The following is an 18,118-nucleotide window of genomic DNA, read 5'->3' as shown; positions in this document are numbered from 1 at the left end:
CTCAAAACATTTTCTTATGTCTAAGAATTATATTAACTTTATATATTATTAATTAAAATCTATTAGTGGAAATCATGGACCAAAATCTTTAAAGGATAATCCTACACAAAGGCCTTCTTCTTGTCCATATTATTACAAAATAGATTCTAAACAATTTAAGAACTGCAATTAATTTCTATTTCACTGCTCCTTGCCAGAGGAGAAAAATAAAGCGTATAATAGAATGACTGGAAATTAATTATTTGTCCTAGGAGAAAAGAAGAAATCAGAACAAGTCCTTTAAGCCAACGCACAGCTTTTAGGCTTGTTTTTCCATTGACTTAAGGTTTTAAGGCCTGGCAAGGAGGAGGTGGGGTAAGCTGCCTAGCACATTAGCACTGATTATTTTGTCAAGTAACCAATTAGCACTTACTACTTAGCTGTAAAAGGAGTCCTGGTGGCATCTAGGTTATTCATTAGAATGCTAACTGCAAGGTCAGCAGTTCAAACCCACCGGCAGCGCTAGAAGTGAAAGATGAGGCTTTCTGCTCCAGAAATGATTTACAACTTTGGAAACCCGAGAAAGCAGTTCTATTGGACCCCTCGCAGGTCACTATGAGTCAGAACAGAGTCGATGGCTGTAGGCAACTTGGCAGGAGAGAGTGGGATCAGAGGAAAGAATGTTTGCACTGGGAGAGAAGAACAAAGTCAAATGTCAGACCTCTCAACCATGGAGAGTTGAATCCATTAACCTTCTACAGGGTACACAAAATTTTCTTGTATATTCTTAAGTCGACTGACTCGAAAGTGATTTAAAAAAGAAAGAAAGAAAATGGTCCCAGCTTTCCTTTAGTGAATGAAGCCCATAAACATGAAAATATGCAGACCCACTCGTTTACGACAGTGATCTCCACTATAAGGTCCACTAAGCTGAGAGAATACAAAATAGTTTACTGAATAGAAACCCCCCCAAATTAAACTTCTCATTCATTTTACACTCCCTTTGTATTATACGATATAAAATATGGTTGACGCTAGATACATATATGAGTATATATTTTTATAAATAAATGTAATGCATCTATCAAGGCTGAAGACTAAAACTTTGTGAACTCTTGGCCACAGCAGAGGCATTTGGGTGTCACAAACTGTGCTGACTACTCACCTGAAGTGGGAGGTACGACACTTCCATGCTGATGTCATGGAAGAAAGGCCTAGTGATCTTGTTCCATAAATATTGTAACCAAGATACCCTTAGGACCTGATGCAAGGGGCTTAAGTGGAGAGCAAATGCTTTGAGAATGATTGGGGCAGGGAATGTGCGGACGTGCTTTATACAATTGATGTATATATATGTATGGATTGTGATAAGAGTTGTATGAGCCCCTAATAAAATGTAATAAATAAATAAATGGGGGAAAAAAAGATACCCTTAGGGAGTCATTCTACTCAGACTCCTCTGGACTGCAAGAGCGTGTTTGTTTGTCTGTCTGTGCCGCAATTGGCTCGTAGACCACTCTTAGTTGAGAACGATTAAGAAACACAGACGCTTGTGGACAGCAATGAACATAGACACTATGTACACAGAGAGGAAAGGCTTGGCAACCATTGAACATACTTGGCCTAAATGAGAACTCTGTCCACAGCTCATGTTGAGACTGAGCAGTTTGCCCCCCATGTGTTACTACAGCCCAACAGGACTCTGTTTTTTCTCTCCTTTCTCGTCTCTCTCCCCGTCCCAGTGCATTTAGCCAGCCCACAAAATCTAATTCTAGCCTTCACTTCAGGCAGTAAGAATTTGCAAGCAACTGATTAAGAGGCAAAGGGTTTATTTTTCTGTTTGGACAAGTTCCCAGAATAGACAGAGAGCGGGTTTTTTTGGTCTCCAATTTGACAGACTTCCATGCGGCACAGTAGCATCCCAACATTTCCATTTGAAGTACCCCCAAAACAACTTCATGGAAGAAACCAAGAAGACTGATCTATTTTAAAGATGAACAGAAAAAAGCTTAAAAGACAAATTTGTTATGGGTAGACAAGGCTCAATGTCCTCAACTTATAAGAGGATTTTAAGTTTATCTCAAATCAGAATTTGAGCAACTAAGTTTTATATACATATATATATATATTAAAAGTTTAGTCCTAAATTCATTCTGCAAGACAGGTGGAAGGGGGGATAATACAGTGTGGTGGTGTGACTAATAAAACACAAGACTGGCTATTGTAAACATCTTTGCAAAAATATGAGAACAGTATATAAATTCTTTGAAAAATAAAAATTGTATTATGAGTCCCAAGAGAAAATCTTATGAGCATATAAAATAGTGTCAATTACCCCTTTGAATTCAGACAGTCCCAAAGGGTGAGCTTCCTTTTGGGCACTTGAAGAACTCGGCTGTGGCAGCCAAAGAATATTCGTAGGAAGAAATGTCACTCTTGTAACAGAAGGCAAGCTCGTTCCCATGCCAGTCAAGAAGCGGGAGGCCAGCACATTCCTCATCACCCCAGTGGCCACAGATCAGATGATGCGGAGCTCAGCAGTTTGGTATGAACAGCTGAGATGAGCTTAACTTGTGGGCTTCCCCGTTACTCTTTTTTCTAGAGAACATTCATCTTTCATTTGTTTTTTAACTTTCAGTATGGATTAAAATGCTGAGAAAAAAAATAGTCCTGGAAATTTCCTTTATTATTTGCATATATGTGCAAAATCTAGTACATCAAAGGCACCTTAGATGTGGGGATCATCTGGCCATGACATTACTTGTAAATCTACTTTACTTAGTTTACTTCATTCATTCAAAGTCTATATTATCCCAAAAGAACATTTAATAGTTGACAAGAGTGGATATGATCATTTTCTAAACATGAGGAAGGGAAATACTCTCCTTTGGAAAATAAGGATTAAGATAAATTTGGAGACCAATTTAATTTGTAATTCAAACTGACCTACTTAATCCTCAACAATGGGAAAACCTGCCTTACATCAGAAAATAAGCAATCCTGAAAATAAAAAAGTCCTCTTCAAAATGATGATAATGGTTCTCTTTCTGTATATTATGCTTATTGTCTACCAAAATTTCAGAGACAAAATTTTTAATACTTTCAAAAGAATATAGAAATGTTATCCAGCTGACTCTACACAAATGAAAAGCTTCCCACCTTCTACATGAGCTTCTTAGTGAGACACACCCTGCTCCCCCACAGCCGTCCCAATGCATGAGCCTCACCTGGGAGAGGCTGCCTTATTTTTCACTGGTCTCCATGCAGCGCACACGCAGCTCTGAACGAGTCTCTGCTCATAATGCAAGCATATCTCACTACCTTTCCTGCTCCACTCGGATCGAAGCCCCATCATCTGTTTGGAATAACTGCCTCATCAGACGCAGCCCCTTCGCTTGCAATCTATTCATAATCAGTGGTCCTTTCAAAAATGCATGTCGGCTAATTCACTCCTGTCCTTAACACCCTCTCCCCACTGCCGACTCAGAGCAAATTTATAGAACAGTGTAGAATGGCTCCCTGGAAATTCTGAGAATATAAATTTTTCCAGAAGCAGACAGCCTCATCTCTCTTCTTGAAATGTAGAAGCTCAATGCCTCCTCTACTACACCACCAGAGCTCAATCAGTCCTGACAGTGCCTCCTTGCCCTTAAAGTAAAAGCCAGTATAGTTGCACTGGCCTATGACAGTGGTTCTCAACCTTCCTAAAGCCACGACCTTTTAATAGCCCCCAACCATAAAATTATTTTCGTTGCTACTTCATAATTGTAATTTTGCTACTGCTTTGAATCGGGCAACCTCTGTTAAAGGGTTGTTCAACCCTCAATGGGGTCGCGACCCACAGGTTGAGAACCACTAGCCTATGGGGTCTTGATTACCTACACTATGCCTGGCTACCTCTCTGACCCCCTACTACCACTTTCACTCACCTTCCCCAGCTGAACTAACCTTCATGCTATTTCTCTTAAGTGGGGATATGCAGCCCCTTGGAGCCTGTGTCCCAGCTATCCCCTCTGAGTGAGATACTCTTGCCACCCCTCTATAGCTCCGTATCCAAAGGTTCCATCTCCTTCAAGTCTTGTTCACGTGACCACAACTTCCCCTACCACCACACCAAAGACTCTCCATCCCTCATCCATACCCAGCCCTCAGCATCTTCTGACTTTCTAGACAATTCACCTTTGTAGTGTAAGTAGGGTTCACCGTCTTATGTTAAGTTACAGCCTAGCAGACAGGAAATTTTGTCTTGCCCACTGGTGCACCCCACGTGTCTGGGATAGAGACTAATACACGGTAGGTTATCAAGAAACAGAGCAGAATGAACTTAATAAAGAATAGGACCTAAAGCCTTGGGCCGCACATCTTTCTAGAGGGAAAATAAGTTAACATCCGATTACAAATTTTGCTCTTAATTCCTTGTTCTAAATTATGTGCATATGGAATTATTTCAGTAGTAGAAAGCCTGCCAGATTTCTCTGAGGCTTCTGCTAAAGCTCTTTTGCATTCACTGCAGAGAAGGTGAGGACTTGTACACAGAAGAAGCAGTGAAGTTGGGTCCGCCTGCTAGCATGTGGAACTCTAATTTGCGAAGTTCAACACCACTCTGCAGACAACATCCAGGGGAATCCGGAGCGCATGACATCAAGAAGTGAGGGGTTAACTCCATGGCCCCAACAAAGAAGTCAGAAAATACTCATATGGTATTGTCATATTTGCTGCATAAGTCACCCCTGGAAAGTAATAGATACATCTATCTCTAAATTATCTGAACCTAATTGTGATGCAGTCACAGTGTTACAATGGAGTAATTGTCGGTTTTAAACATGCTTCTTCCTTATTATACCAGCATCCCTCAGTTTCTAAAAAGGATTTGATGTAATTTACTTCACCCATGAACCCATACACACACACACACACACACAAACACAGACACACACCTGCCAGGTGTTTATGTAATGATCTCTCCTCCCTGGGAGTTTCATGTGCAGACTTTTATTTGACTGACACCATAAGTTATTAAGCATACAGAAAAGACACATTTGTTTCTGCCTCTTGGTAATTATTTTCAGATTAGAACATTACATCTCAGCGTACTTAAAAACTTATCTCAAACCCAGGTCTTCAGGTTGCTAGAAAAAATGTTTAAGTTTAAAATTATCCCGCATTGAGTGCTCACGTTCGTTTTGAACATGAACCACTGAGCCATGGAAAAGCGCGACAATAGACTATTAATATTAAAAGGTAGATTGTATATAATGTGGTGAATTTTTTAAAACAACAACTATGGATTCAGAGAAACAGAAAAATGATTATCATGATCTTAAACTTAAAGACCAGTGTGTGCTGTGCTGTGCTGTGCTGTGTTGTGTTTGCAGAAGAAAAATGTGAGGTGTGCAGGAGGAGTCCCTGGGTGGGCCAGATGAATAAGTGCCTGCCTAAGAGCCAAACGTTTCCACTCCACGTATGGGGTCAGCAGGAGCTCCCAACAATACAGTCACCACCACAGACACTGTACACCTCTTCATTTTCTACTTACAGCCATTTTTTCTCAAGTTGCAGTCAAATAATAATAATGACAACTATGGGAATTTTTTAATGTGAATTTAGGGATTCTTATTTAAATTAAGTGGCAAGATAAAACCCCAATGCCAAAAAGGTGTACATGAAATCTTCTAGGATTTCCTTGTAGACTTTACACCTAGATATATCCTCATCATTCTTCAAGCTAGTTAGTTCTGTTGTTTGCAGAATGGGAAGCTTGACAAGAGTGACTGATTGTGCATTCCTCTGGCTTCCCGACCAGGAGAAACAAAGGGCAGCTTCCAACTCAGTTACCGTCTAAGTACAGCTCAAAGGCAAACACTTTTCCAGCAGGTTGGGAGTCATTTGGCCTTCTTTGTTATTATGATTTGATTTCCTATGTGGGGTTCCAGATGTAAATTATCTTATATGAGGTGTTTCAGAGTACACCACCTTGCCCACAGGGCATTCTTACCTGTTTATCTCCAGTGTGTGTACACCATACTTGCTCTCAATTAGGTATTTTCCTGGCTCTCCTGCTTGGCAAATCAAGCTACCATCTTTATACCTAAATAAAGGAAACATTTAATTTCATTAGAAACAGATGTGTTTTTCTTATTTTTTTCCCATTCTTTGTTATTGGTATCTCTAACATGCTATTATTTCTGTACTACTACATTCTTCATCAGAGGTGGGTGCAGGGGCAGTGAATTATTTAACATGGCATATCTAGCCAAAGTCTCTAACTCCCGCCAGACAACCTTTTCCTTCATGGGTCTGTAAGAAGGTGGGGGATGATACTGATATTATTCACGTGTGAGTAATTGTGGACAGTGTTCCCTCATGTACACACCTGCTGTACATCCTCTGAGAAGCAGGAGGAGGGAGTTCATTACCAGCAAGAGGACCCCAGATCCCTGTGCTGTGAACCACCTAGATCCAGAAAACAGCTACACCATAAGAGGACCAGCAGCCAAAGGTGAGAGCATGGAACCAATAGATGATCTTACCAGTCTATGAAGCCAGTAAAGCCGAGTGCTTTTGTGCAGGAGACTGGCTTGCAGAGTGCAGTGCCTCTAGGCTGGTTGGGATGTGGGGTTTTCTGGCTCATGGGTGTGGGGCTGAGTATCTTTGGGTTGAGGCTCCTGCAGTGGGATGCTCTGAGCACTTAGAGTTGGGTTTGCTGCACACGGACCTTGAGCTGAATGCCTTGGGGTGGAGGCTTACAGTGGAATGGGGCATTGATTAGCAGACCTGGAAGAGCTGGGTAAAATATCCTAATGAAAAACTCCACCGTAAGCATTTATCACTCACATGACAACTTGCTACCTTTCTTAATAAACCCTTTCATCATGAATTGAGTGTGTGAGTTCTGTAAGGCCAATGCAATGACTGTTAGGACCCAGTGAGATGAGAGAGAAAGCACAAATTAAGACCACACAGGAGGCTGGAGAAGGGGAAGGAAAAGCTATAGTAAAAGATTCACTGGAGACGAGGAAAAGCTATAGTAAAAGATTCACTGGAGACGAGGAAAAGCTATAGTAAAAGATTCACTGGAGACGAGGAAAAGCTATAGTAAAAGATTCACTGGAGACGAGGAAAAGCTATAGTAAAAGATTCACTGGAGACGAGGAAAAGCTATAGTAAAAGATTCACTGGAGACGAGGAAAAGCTATAGTAAAAGATTCACTGGAGACGAGGAAAAGCTATAGTAAAAGATTCACTGTTTTTAAAGAGAAGAATAGCACTTGCATAATAAAGACTGTGTGGGCCATCCTCAACCTCTAACAGGTTGTCTCCAAAAGGAAGCTTGAAATTTGACCATTCTGAACAAAAAATGTAATTCCATCACTGAAAAATATAAACAATGTTAGATCATACTTGCCTATCCAGGCCATATTGTCCAAAACTCCAAACCCACTGCTACTGAGTCAATTCTGACTCATGATTATCCTCTAGCGCAGTGGTTCTCAACTTTCCTAATGCTGCAGCCCTTTAATACAGCTCCTCCTGTTGTGGTGACCCCCCCAATCATCAAATCATTTTTGTTGATACTTCATAACTATAATTTTCCTACTGTTATTAATCTGGTGACCCCTCTGAAAGGGTCTTTTGACCCTCAAAGGGGTTGCAACCCACAGGTTGAGAACCGTTGTTCTGGAGCAAAGTAAAACTGTCCCTGTGGGTTTCTAAGGTTATATATCTTTACAGGAGCAAAAAGTCTAATTTTACTCCTGTGGAATGGCTGGCGGGTTCAGACAGACAACCTGGTGGTTAAGTAGTATCACACCTAGCTGACAGAGTCACCAGGGCTCCCTAGGCAATATTGGAGCTGAGCTCTAGTAGCGTTCTATTGGACCTAACCACACATAAATCCCGTCTAGAGGAACATGGTGCACCCCAGGATCGCAGGCCCACAACTACCTCCAACACACTCTTGGCATCAAACAAGAGATTATCAAGCTCCTAAGTCTGCTGTATAAATAGTCGAAGAGTTGACTTTTTGTTTTGTTTTGCTTTGTTTTGTTTTTTGTGCTGCTGTTCAATGTCCCAATTCCAGTTGCTAAGAATGTGTTTATCATTTTTGGAGCAACCAAGATACTTGCTCCATATATCTGTGTATATAAACTTGCTCCATATATCTGTAGAAACAGATATAGAGAGAATTCTTTTAATTTTAGCAACAGATAAACAATGAAAGGGGGCTTTGGAGCTTAAGATTTAATTCTTAAATCAATCATTGAAGAGTTCAATTAACTATAATACTTAAGTCCAAAACTTTGGAGGTTCAAGCTTCTACTTATTGGTCTTCTTCTACTTGAACTCATAGACTCTTAGTGCCTTTGACAGCAGCTGCGCAAATGAACACTCCAGAACCATTATGCACATGAGCACATTTCGTATTTTCATTTAAAAATAACCCTGGGAAAGCAGTTTAATCAAGTTCACTAACATAAAAATGCTGGATCTTATTTTAAACGGATAAATTACGAGTTTTGTATAAAAATACTTCTTATGGAGGGTTTCAAGTGCTCCTGTCTCTTAAACGCATTATGTAGCATATGATCCCTTCATTTTCATCTTGTTTTCGGTGCACCTTGTAGCCAGCTTCGCCAGCTTCTTAAGAGCCCATAAGAACAGAAAAATACTGACCATTGTACCACAGGGGTAGGAAATCCTTGGACGGTGAAACAAAGCTTCACAGACATCTTTTCCCAAACAGTATGGGACCTCAGCCTCACCAAGATCTCAGGGGCTCTCCTCATGCGTTCTTCAAATGCATGCCTTTCCCAGGCCTGCTTATCCTCCACCTGCCACCAGAATGGAAGAAGAAGACCAAGCGTTGGAAAAAGAGCTATGTTTCATAAAGGAGCGTGGCCCCAAATGATGAAGCCACATCAGCTTAATGGGGACAAATGACAACTTAATCCACACATCTAAAAAGAGATGTTCCTACCATGTATTGGACAGCATATTTGTCCAGCCTCTCCTGAGCCAGTGACCGTGCCTGGTGAACATTTTCTTCTAGCTGAGCCAGTTCACTGAGAAAGCGCTCCCGCTTGGCTTCTCCATAAGAAGCCATCATTGATTGGTACCTGCACGATCGAAGAAGCTACGTGATTATTGTGACACGCACATGCTCCCTGAAGTCCTCTTCTCTTGCCCAGGATTTTCTTAAGTGGAGTGCAAGGAGAAATCGTAGAAATACCATTTAGAATTCTTTTGTCTTTATTTTAAGCATACATTTTGGTGAATTTTTAATGCCGTACATAAAAAGTTGTAAAGGATAGCTATGACTCACCAATAAAATTCATGAGGAGATGCGTGCCCCTATTTCTTTTTATCAACAAGAATACTCCATTCAAGTATTTTAGAGACACACACAAAGTTTTCAGAAAGTGTTATGAGTAGGCCAAGTTCTATTGTAAGGGTCTCGATGTGTTTGAATGTTGAAGAGACTCACGTGTCTATTATAACCAACAAGCAGCAAACCATAGCAAGCACGGGACCTGAAGTAAGAAGAGTAACATGAGGTTGCTTACACATGGATCTGTCAGGCGTTTACACATGGTAACTCTGATGATGTCAGTGTTCAATAAAGACCTGACAGCTGCAAGCAAAACGCTTGACCTTTTCAGAACTTCGTCTCTTCATTTCTAAGAGATTGGAGGTTCCGAACGGTTAAGAAGCTTGGCTTCTAGAGTCAGTGCCATACGCATTGACAGCTTAGGAGTTAGCAGAGCCCCTTCCGCAAGAGGGAGTTTTCTTCTACTAGGCATCATACAAACATTATTAATGGTTCTGAGACCTCTAAATTTAAGACCGAATTAAAGTCAATTACTTAACATGTACAAATGAGAACTCAACCTGTAGCCTAGAAAAATTAAGAGGACAAAATGGAAGCTTCCACTTGGAAGGTCTGTGCTGACAGAATATGATGTACCCACTCTCTGTGCTCCACACAGAGGTCTGTCCCCAAAGCCCAGGTGACCCTCTTCCAGTCTCATATTTTCTCTGTTTTTGTGTTCCCTATGCACTAGCAAAGTGAGAATGCTTCTTGTCATTTCACTTACTCTCTGCTGATGCTGACCAGGCCTCAGAAAAAAATCCCCGCTTTCCTTCAAGGCCCAGCTCAAAGCAATCTCTCCCAGGAAGTTCTGGCTAAGATCGACTTTCCTTTGAAACTTCACAGCTTTTTGAGCTTCCCTTACGGCTTTTATGACAACAAAATCATCCCTGCCAAAAATCGTAATTTATGTATAGCTTTTATCCTACTTTCACACTCACCCCCGAGCAGAATAAACTCTTTTGGGGAGAAAGATGCACTCCATGTCATGTCTATAGCCTACAGATTGTTTACCAGATTATCCGCCCATAGTAAGGACCAGTTAAGTATCTGTGGTAGTTACATAACCTGGTGTCAACTTGCGGAGGGGTGGAGTCTAGCCTGTCAATCAAGTCACCGCTTGATAACCTCATTTGGAGGCATGAAGGAGATAAACAGCTCGCTGGAGGCAGGAGACACACTCACTCCCTGTGAGCCATTACAGACTACGAGCCTGATGGAGCTACGCTGATGCAGCCAGAGTCCTGGAGCTGGAAGAGCCACGTGGAGACCCTGCCAACACTGAGATGCTTCTATTGCCACTGGATCCACAAGACTTTCCACCCACTGCCCTGTGAGCTTCCTGCAGTCCATGCCATGAGTCTGAAGAGAACTTTATATGTCGGTATTAGATATATGGGCTAATATCGGATTTATGGACTTCATCTGGCCTGGATTGGGATGTTTCCTCAATATTCAATTGATCTTGTATCTAAAGCTCTTTTATATATATAAATGAATTTATATATTCATAAATATATATATGAATCTCCCTAGATTTGTTTCTCTAGTCCATCCAGACTAACACAGTATCCAGTCATCTATATATACTGGGTGGGGGAAGATAGGTGTCAGGGAGCCGTGAGAATCAGGAAGCTTGCGTGAGTTCAGAGAGGGCTCCAAAGGTTGTGGGAAATGGTGTTCGAAGATAATGGGATTTTGTTTTCTATGAACTTTCTGAAGCCCTCTTACCAGGCATATAGGTACATGGGAAGGAACAGAGACATGCAAGAAGCTGTTTGTGCAAGAATAAATTCTTTGCACTATAAATTTAGTTTGGGGACTGAAGAGATTGCTGGACATATGAGCAAGTTGGAGATATATATATATATATATTCATGCCTGCGTTTGTTTGTTTGTTTGTTTAGACTAGTAGAGATGTTGTGAAATGTCCCATAAAATACTGCAGTTAAGTGTAAAATCCTATTCAAGAAGTTGGGTTCCATGGCTCCCAGTGTAACACCTTTCACAACATGACCTTGCCCTTGATTTCTGATTAGTACTTCTCTAACTAAACAGTATATAAAACTGTAAAATAATGCTAGTCATTTGGGAAATCTGAAACCTAATTCAGAATTTCAGAAAATTGTGTAGCTTTTTAATACAGAAATGTGTTGAGAAATTAAAAATTAAAACATGACCCCATATTTATATACTCTTCTTCTTTGCTTCTTATAACACACAACCTCATTTTCACACCACTCTCATTCTCACTCACACGCCTCACAAACACTGGCTATCTTTCAGCTGTTGGAGAGAGACCGTCTCTTCACGCCTCAGGTCTTTCTACTCGCCCTCCGCCTACTGCGGCATTGTCCCAACTCCCAGCCAGGCTAACCCTACTGATCCTGGAGTTTCAATACAACCCTTACTTCTTCAGGTTATCTTCTCTGGATTCTACATCTCAAATATACCTCTGCCCCTTTTCCCAGCACCTTGTTCTCCTCCGATATACTCTCCACCCCATGTGTATATATGTCAGTTTACAGCCTGTCTCTCCTCCTGGGCTCTGCACCCCAAGAGAGAGGATGCAGTGTCTGTTTATTCCCACCTTATGGCCACAGCACCTAGAAGAGTGGCAGGCACTCGGAGTTCTGCCAACACTGGTTGAACAAATGAAAACACACACTGCCCAAGAAGTTTTGCAGAAAATAAGTCATCGAATTATCAATGATTCTTACTGAAACATGGTGGTGAAAAACACGAAGCATCGTCATGAAAAGCTTCAAGGATCAGAAGTCCAGTCGTGACGTCAATTAGAATTTCTGTGTGCCTTTTCCATTTTGCTTACCAGAGTCTCTGGTTTATTAAGTCAATAGCACCACCATCCCATAACATTTTACAATATTGAGCAAATATTCAGTCAGAATATCTGCCTCACCACACTCCTGCTCAATCCCCACTACCCAATATTCTGATTCAGTACATTTCTGCAGATTTGTAATCAGTCAACCATAACACTGCCTCTTTTGTACAGAATTATGTAATTCATCAAGCATTTACTCTCAGTGACAAGCCCACTGGCAACCTGAATGATTTAGGGAGACACATTCTCGCTTGGGCAGAAGTCAAGACATCACAGGGACATTTCAGTCTGCCATATCTTCCAGAAGGACATGCTGACATCCTCCCAAGCACACCAATGCCTCTTCGATATTTATTAGACATGAAGATAGAAGCAGTAGCTCAAATTGACAAACCCACAAGTTCATCTTTCTCAAAGGACCAATTTGTCCAATGCTTTAAACTAATTTCTGCCATGGGAGGTTAGGAATAAATAAGTGCTTTCCATAAAGCTTAGGGCTAGCATAAGTGGTGAATTATTAGAGTAAGAGCCAAAATTCATTTAACTGCTCAAATCACTGTACACACTAGGGCACATTCATTCATACTTGGCCCTCCTACGTGATAGGAGCAGCGCTGGCGTTGCTATCAAAGTGAAATTAACTCTGGCCCGACTAAGCAAAACCTCCAATTACTTAGATTTACTTTTAAAGGCAGAAAATTCTCATTTCAAAAAGATCTTTCACATGTACAATATGCACATGAGTTATGAGAAAAAAGCTATTCTGAGTTTTCTGAAAAGATGCTATTCCACAGCACGCACGGTGAGCTCAGGATAGAGCTAGCACATTCCCTCACGTCTTCCACATGGATGTCGCTTGCACTTCCCAAGGGCGACTGACATTTATAATGTGCTTAAGAGGCACGGTAAAATTGTAACTACTCATCAAAAATTAAAATACTTTCTTGAGTTAGATTTAATATCAAAAGAAAGTAGACAGTTGTACTTTAGGCAAGTTCACAAAAGTCATCTTTGCTAACGTTGTATTCATCACAGCTCCATGTTCCTGGGCCATTCTATCCAATTTTTACACTCGCCCATGTTATCAGTGGGGAAATTGGGGAATAGAATATTATGTCATATTTTCTTTTTTTTATTATGTCATATTTTCAAGGACAATGTATAATTGATTTTTAAATGATAAAGTTCAAGTCTTCTCACTCCAAATCCCAAAAATTTATATATTACCTACATGTAACTGATCTATATCTTACATCTTATCTATATAAAATCAATCTAATACATAGGAATGCAGATTTTAAATGTACATATTGGAAGTAGTTCTTTTACAACATAAATCCTGACTGTGATAAAAGCTACTTACAAGGAACTCTAAAAGTTTGAAATTTTCTAAGTATGGGTTAATCTTTTCACCTATACCCTTTTCATTAAATAAAGGAATCATAACACAAATCTCAAAATTAAATATATTTACGGTACTCCATCACCCTTAGAGTTTTAATATTTTAAGAGATATCTTTAAAAATTCTACAAATCACAGGGATAATGAAAGGAAAGAGAAACAAGTGCCATGAAATGAGTCATTTAATATATGCAATTATACGTTATATGGTTAAAAGATCAAAGTAATACCACCACCTGTTTTTGTGTTTTGTGATCTGGAAATAATTTTAAGACTGGCATTTTTATTAATCCATCTCATTCCCATGACATCTTACCCTCAGAGCTGACTCCATTGAAATGCAAAGTATGACAATTTATAGAACCTCTTCACAACTCTGTAGTTTACACATGGACAACTGTTTCAAAACCTGGCTCCCTCTTCAGAAGTTGACCTTGCTTGAATCGACAGCCCTTCACCACTTTTTTTCTTTTTAATAAGAATAAGTGAAGAGACTGTCGGTGAACGTTCCACGTGAATATGCAACTTTTAGATCTTGATTTTGTTTCCCCCTCTTACAATGCCATTCCTCAAGGGAAGGTGTTCAGTTCGGTGTAAGAGAGTCACAAAGACCTACGATCGATCCCAGCTCTGGCATTGACGAGGTCTGTAACCTTGGACAATGTAGATGACGTTCTGTACCTCAGTGTTCCCATCTGCAAAATCCTCTTAGGAGGGTCAAATGAAATAATAAATTACATGATAGGAAAGTAAGAAAAAGTGTAACCTTATTTTTTTCATTCCTAGAAAGTACTACCTTCAGGTTTCGCCAAGCAGTCAGCTAATGCTCTCAGTCGGCTTGCTCTGGCCTAGAGAGGACCCCTCCTCTGTTAAGCTCAGGAAAGGTCTTGCCAGCGCCATGAATTGGACGTGAACGGGCAATCCGCGAGAGCCAACGTGGCGAGTACCTTTTTGTCCTGTCACGCTCTTCCTCTTCGGCCGAAGCCCTTTTGGCACAAAGCCTGCAAGTTGTTCCTCCAACCGACGCCTGGCCGGATGCTCTCTGGGAGGATGACTTGTGTGTCATAGACTTTTGGGTGGATGACTGCGTTGAAGCTCGCCTTTATGGAAATAGACATATTTAGAAGACAGACTAAGATATATAAGTAACAAAATAATCAGGGTAGCAAACTCTATAGCTCATGCACAGTGTTATCTGCTTTCTCCACACTCAGTCCCTGAAAAACACACACACACACACACACACACACACAAAATCTATTGCTCGGCACAGCCACGGCTCTCCATTCATCTTCTTTGTTCCACTGTTTTGTGGGAAACTTCTCCAGGCTGAGTTTCTCTTTGGATCTTGCCATTTTTTTTTCAGGGGTCATTTGGTAGCTTCCACAGACTTTTTGGCCTAACTAGATGATCATATATGAGGCACTTCAAAAATGAAATGATTATGGAATTTTCCCATGAATATTTGGAAGCCACTTTGTATATTTTTAGGGATTTGAAACTCCTTTTAAGTTACTGGGAGGTTACAGTGAATGCTTGGCTTTGTTTGTTAAGAGGTATGGCAACCAGATACAAGTACTATAAAGTGTTGCTAAATACAGGGTGTTCACAACATATGGGCAGGCACCAGAGTGGCTGGAGAATGCCAAGCTTTGCAATTGCTATTCTTCTTCAGCACAACTTTCTAATTATCCAATTAAAATAGTCAGATCTGTTACCACATAGGTAGAGTAGATTGTAACACGTGTTGTTGGTCTGTGAGGACTGACTGTACTGTAGAAACTTGCAGAAGGAAATGTGGACTTGATGTCAGGCTATCATGCGGACACTTACAATACATCAGCCCATTGTAGTTCACTTTTACTACGTTTATCACCAATTCAGTGAAAGTACTGTTGCTATTGGCTCCATTCAACCTTGACTTTGGAACTCACGATCTTTTCTCCTACCTGCAGTCTTTCTCACTGGTTTCCTTCTCTTGCCCTTTTTCGGGGGGCGACTCTAGATTCTACCTCTGAAAGGTCTTTTAGTCAGCGTAAAACCAACCAGCATTTACTAAAAGCTCCCTGCATTCATTCCCTAAGCCAAGGGTTTGGGACCAGTATTTGAGTAAGGCTCTGCCAGGAAAGCCCGCAGCTCTCCACCCTGGGTGCTCGGCCAGGCCTGGACCTGAGCCCCATCCCTGCCCGGTGTCTGGAGCTGTGCCTCAGTGAGCACACCTGATTTCCAGGCCCCATCCCACACTGTGATCTCTCAGTTTCTGGAAACTAGATAAATGTGTCTCGATTTTAAATTGGGGAATACATCAAAGCTCTATGACTCTATTTCATGAATTTCAACTTACTTTTTGGCTGCATATTCATCCAGGAGGTATCTTGTTTGGATGTGACGATATGACTGGTCAAAGTGTCTGTGTCTCTTTTGGTAGAAAGGTACTGCTACGAGTGACATCCTGGTGGCTTCCTACAAATAAAAAGGAGCACAGATATCGCTGTATCTCCTCAGCTACAGGCATGCTTTGCAGTGACTCGCATTAGTACTACTAATTCTTCCGAAGGAAGAAAATCAGCTCAATTCACGGAACCTATTCCAGAAAAAAGGTGAAGAAAAAACTGTACAGGTGAAGGTTATATTGGATTGGAGTTAAGAAACCTATTAACTTCCTATAGTGCTGAGTTCATGTGAATTCAATGACTATTTTTAGAATGCCTCATTTATTAAAAGGAATATTAAAGCAGTGGGGGAGGGGGATAAAATTCTTAAGACACAGATGAGAGAAGTAAACAAATTCTTTAAGCACAATAAAAGATTTGATGTGTGCCAGTGAACAGCGAGCAGGAGCTCGCACCAGAGTGCCGGGGCCAGGAGCAGAGAACACCTGTAACAGGAGAAGCCGGCACTCAAGAGGAGGGCCCATGAAGTTGGTGACATTTGAGACGGATAGGACTCTTCCCAGGCTGAGATGGGGGTGGGAAGCAGGGCATTCCGTGAGCAAAGGTAAGAGGTTGAAAAATATAGGTTCTCGAAAGAATATAGGTACTGGAAAGAATGTAACAAGAAATCACTCTGTGAAGTGTGAAATCGCCTGTAGAGGGCTTTGGATGTCAAAAGGGGGGACTTGAGGGGAAAATTCGTCTCCAAAGCTCTTTTCAGGACCATCCTTCTAAAGCCACTTCTCACTGGTGCCTGGTAGAAGGGCTTGGTGCGGGTGGGCAAGAAGGCTGGGACTGGCTCCAGCATCAATACCTCATGGACTTGGAGGAGAAAACATCAAGTTTTGATTAAATTCTCCCAGGAAATAGTTGAGCTCCTTCCTTGTCTCTGGAAATTTGAAGTAGTGCAGCTATTAGACATAGTCATTTCTCTCACATATTCATCCAAAATTACTAGAATGCAACTTTTGTTATTTGATTCTATGGCGAAAGTTATGGAGACTGTATATGGCATCCTTGTCATCATTAATTTCCCAAACGAAAGAGCAAAAGAACTCCAAACAGAGCTCCGTTTTGTGGTTTCTGTTTAAATCGGAACAATCACTGGCTCTAAAGAAGGATCTCTTAAGTAAAGGCCCGCATACAGCCCCGAGGATACTGTTCACACAGAGGACAGTGGCAATAGAGGCCCCTTGAACTTAAAATGTCCCAATTCTGCTGTAAGATTAAATAGTCTTCTATTCCAAATTAGTTGAAACTTTTATGTATATATTAGAAAACTTACCAAATGTGTCATTTTTTTCCAAGTATACTTTTTGATCAACTTTTTAGACTAGGCTTTTCCAGAATCACATAATTAAGAGCTAGGAAGATCCTTCCAAACACAAGGGCCAAGAAAATAGATAATTCTTTAAACCATATAGATAGAATTAGCCCACCCAGAAGTCATCAGACTACTGTTTCTGGATCTTTTCTATTATATCTCACAAATGTATCCCACATTTCCTCTCAACTAATCAAGAGATAATGAGTACCTGACATGTGCTATGTAGTGTAATGATAAATTCATTATAAATATATAATATAGTGGAACACAGTGAAAGCATATGTCCTTCATTGAGCCCAATTTTGAAATCAGCATTATAATACAAAAGCTAAGTGTACAGGCTTTCACATCTGAGAGCCCTGAATTCAAACTCTAATATGCACTATTGGGTTGCTTCTGAATTTCTTTAACTTTGATACTCCATGTTGAATGTAAGATAATAACCTCGAACTGTATTTGTCATTTTTACTTTATTATTATAATTTCATTATTAGTAAATAGAATTCTGTAAATAGAAAAATGCATATTAAAATCTATCACTTTAATATTTTAAATATTGAAGGAGTTCCTCATTGAATGTATAAAGGTAGATCTTTAAAAAGCTTCCTGCCATGAGGGTGGACACCCCAGACTCTGTCACGAGAGTCTAGGTGTGTGGTGTTAGGAAAACTCATTGAATTGAAAGCAGACAAACAATATGCTCTGACCACATTACTGAATATTGTGAGACATCTTTAATCATTTTGAGCCGATGTTTCCTCTTCAA

At 40.6% G+C, this 18,118-nt stretch overlaps 1 protein-coding gene across 1 annotated transcript in view; it reads right to left on the bottom strand.

Moving 5' to 3' along the window:
- The window catches only part of LOC142454352 (myomesin-2-like), a 109,829-nt gene extending 93,785 nt beyond the window's left edge, over positions 1–16,044 (bottom strand). The window contains exons 1-5 of the mRNA XM_075555685.1: positions 15,938–16,044; positions 14,541–14,693; positions 8,957–9,095; positions 8,653–8,810; positions 5,975–6,067 (exon numbers count right to left, since the gene is read on the bottom strand). Coding sequence (XP_075411800.1) covers positions 5,975–6,067; positions 8,653–8,810; positions 8,957–9,095; positions 14,541–14,693; positions 15,938–16,044 — 650 coding nt within the window. The remainder of the gene's footprint in view (positions 1–5,974; positions 6,068–8,652; positions 8,811–8,956; positions 9,096–14,540; positions 14,694–15,937) is intronic.
- Positions 16,045–18,118: the final 2,074 nt, after the last annotated feature.

The sequence above is a fragment of the Tenrec ecaudatus genome, chromosome 8, assembly GCF_050624435.1.
Source record: "Tenrec ecaudatus isolate mTenEca1 chromosome 8, mTenEca1.hap1, whole genome shotgun sequence".
In the NCBI taxonomy this organism is placed as follows: domain Eukaryota; kingdom Metazoa; phylum Chordata; class Mammalia; order Afrosoricida; family Tenrecidae; genus Tenrec; species Tenrec ecaudatus.
This window is presented reverse-complemented; position numbering and strand designations above follow the sequence as displayed.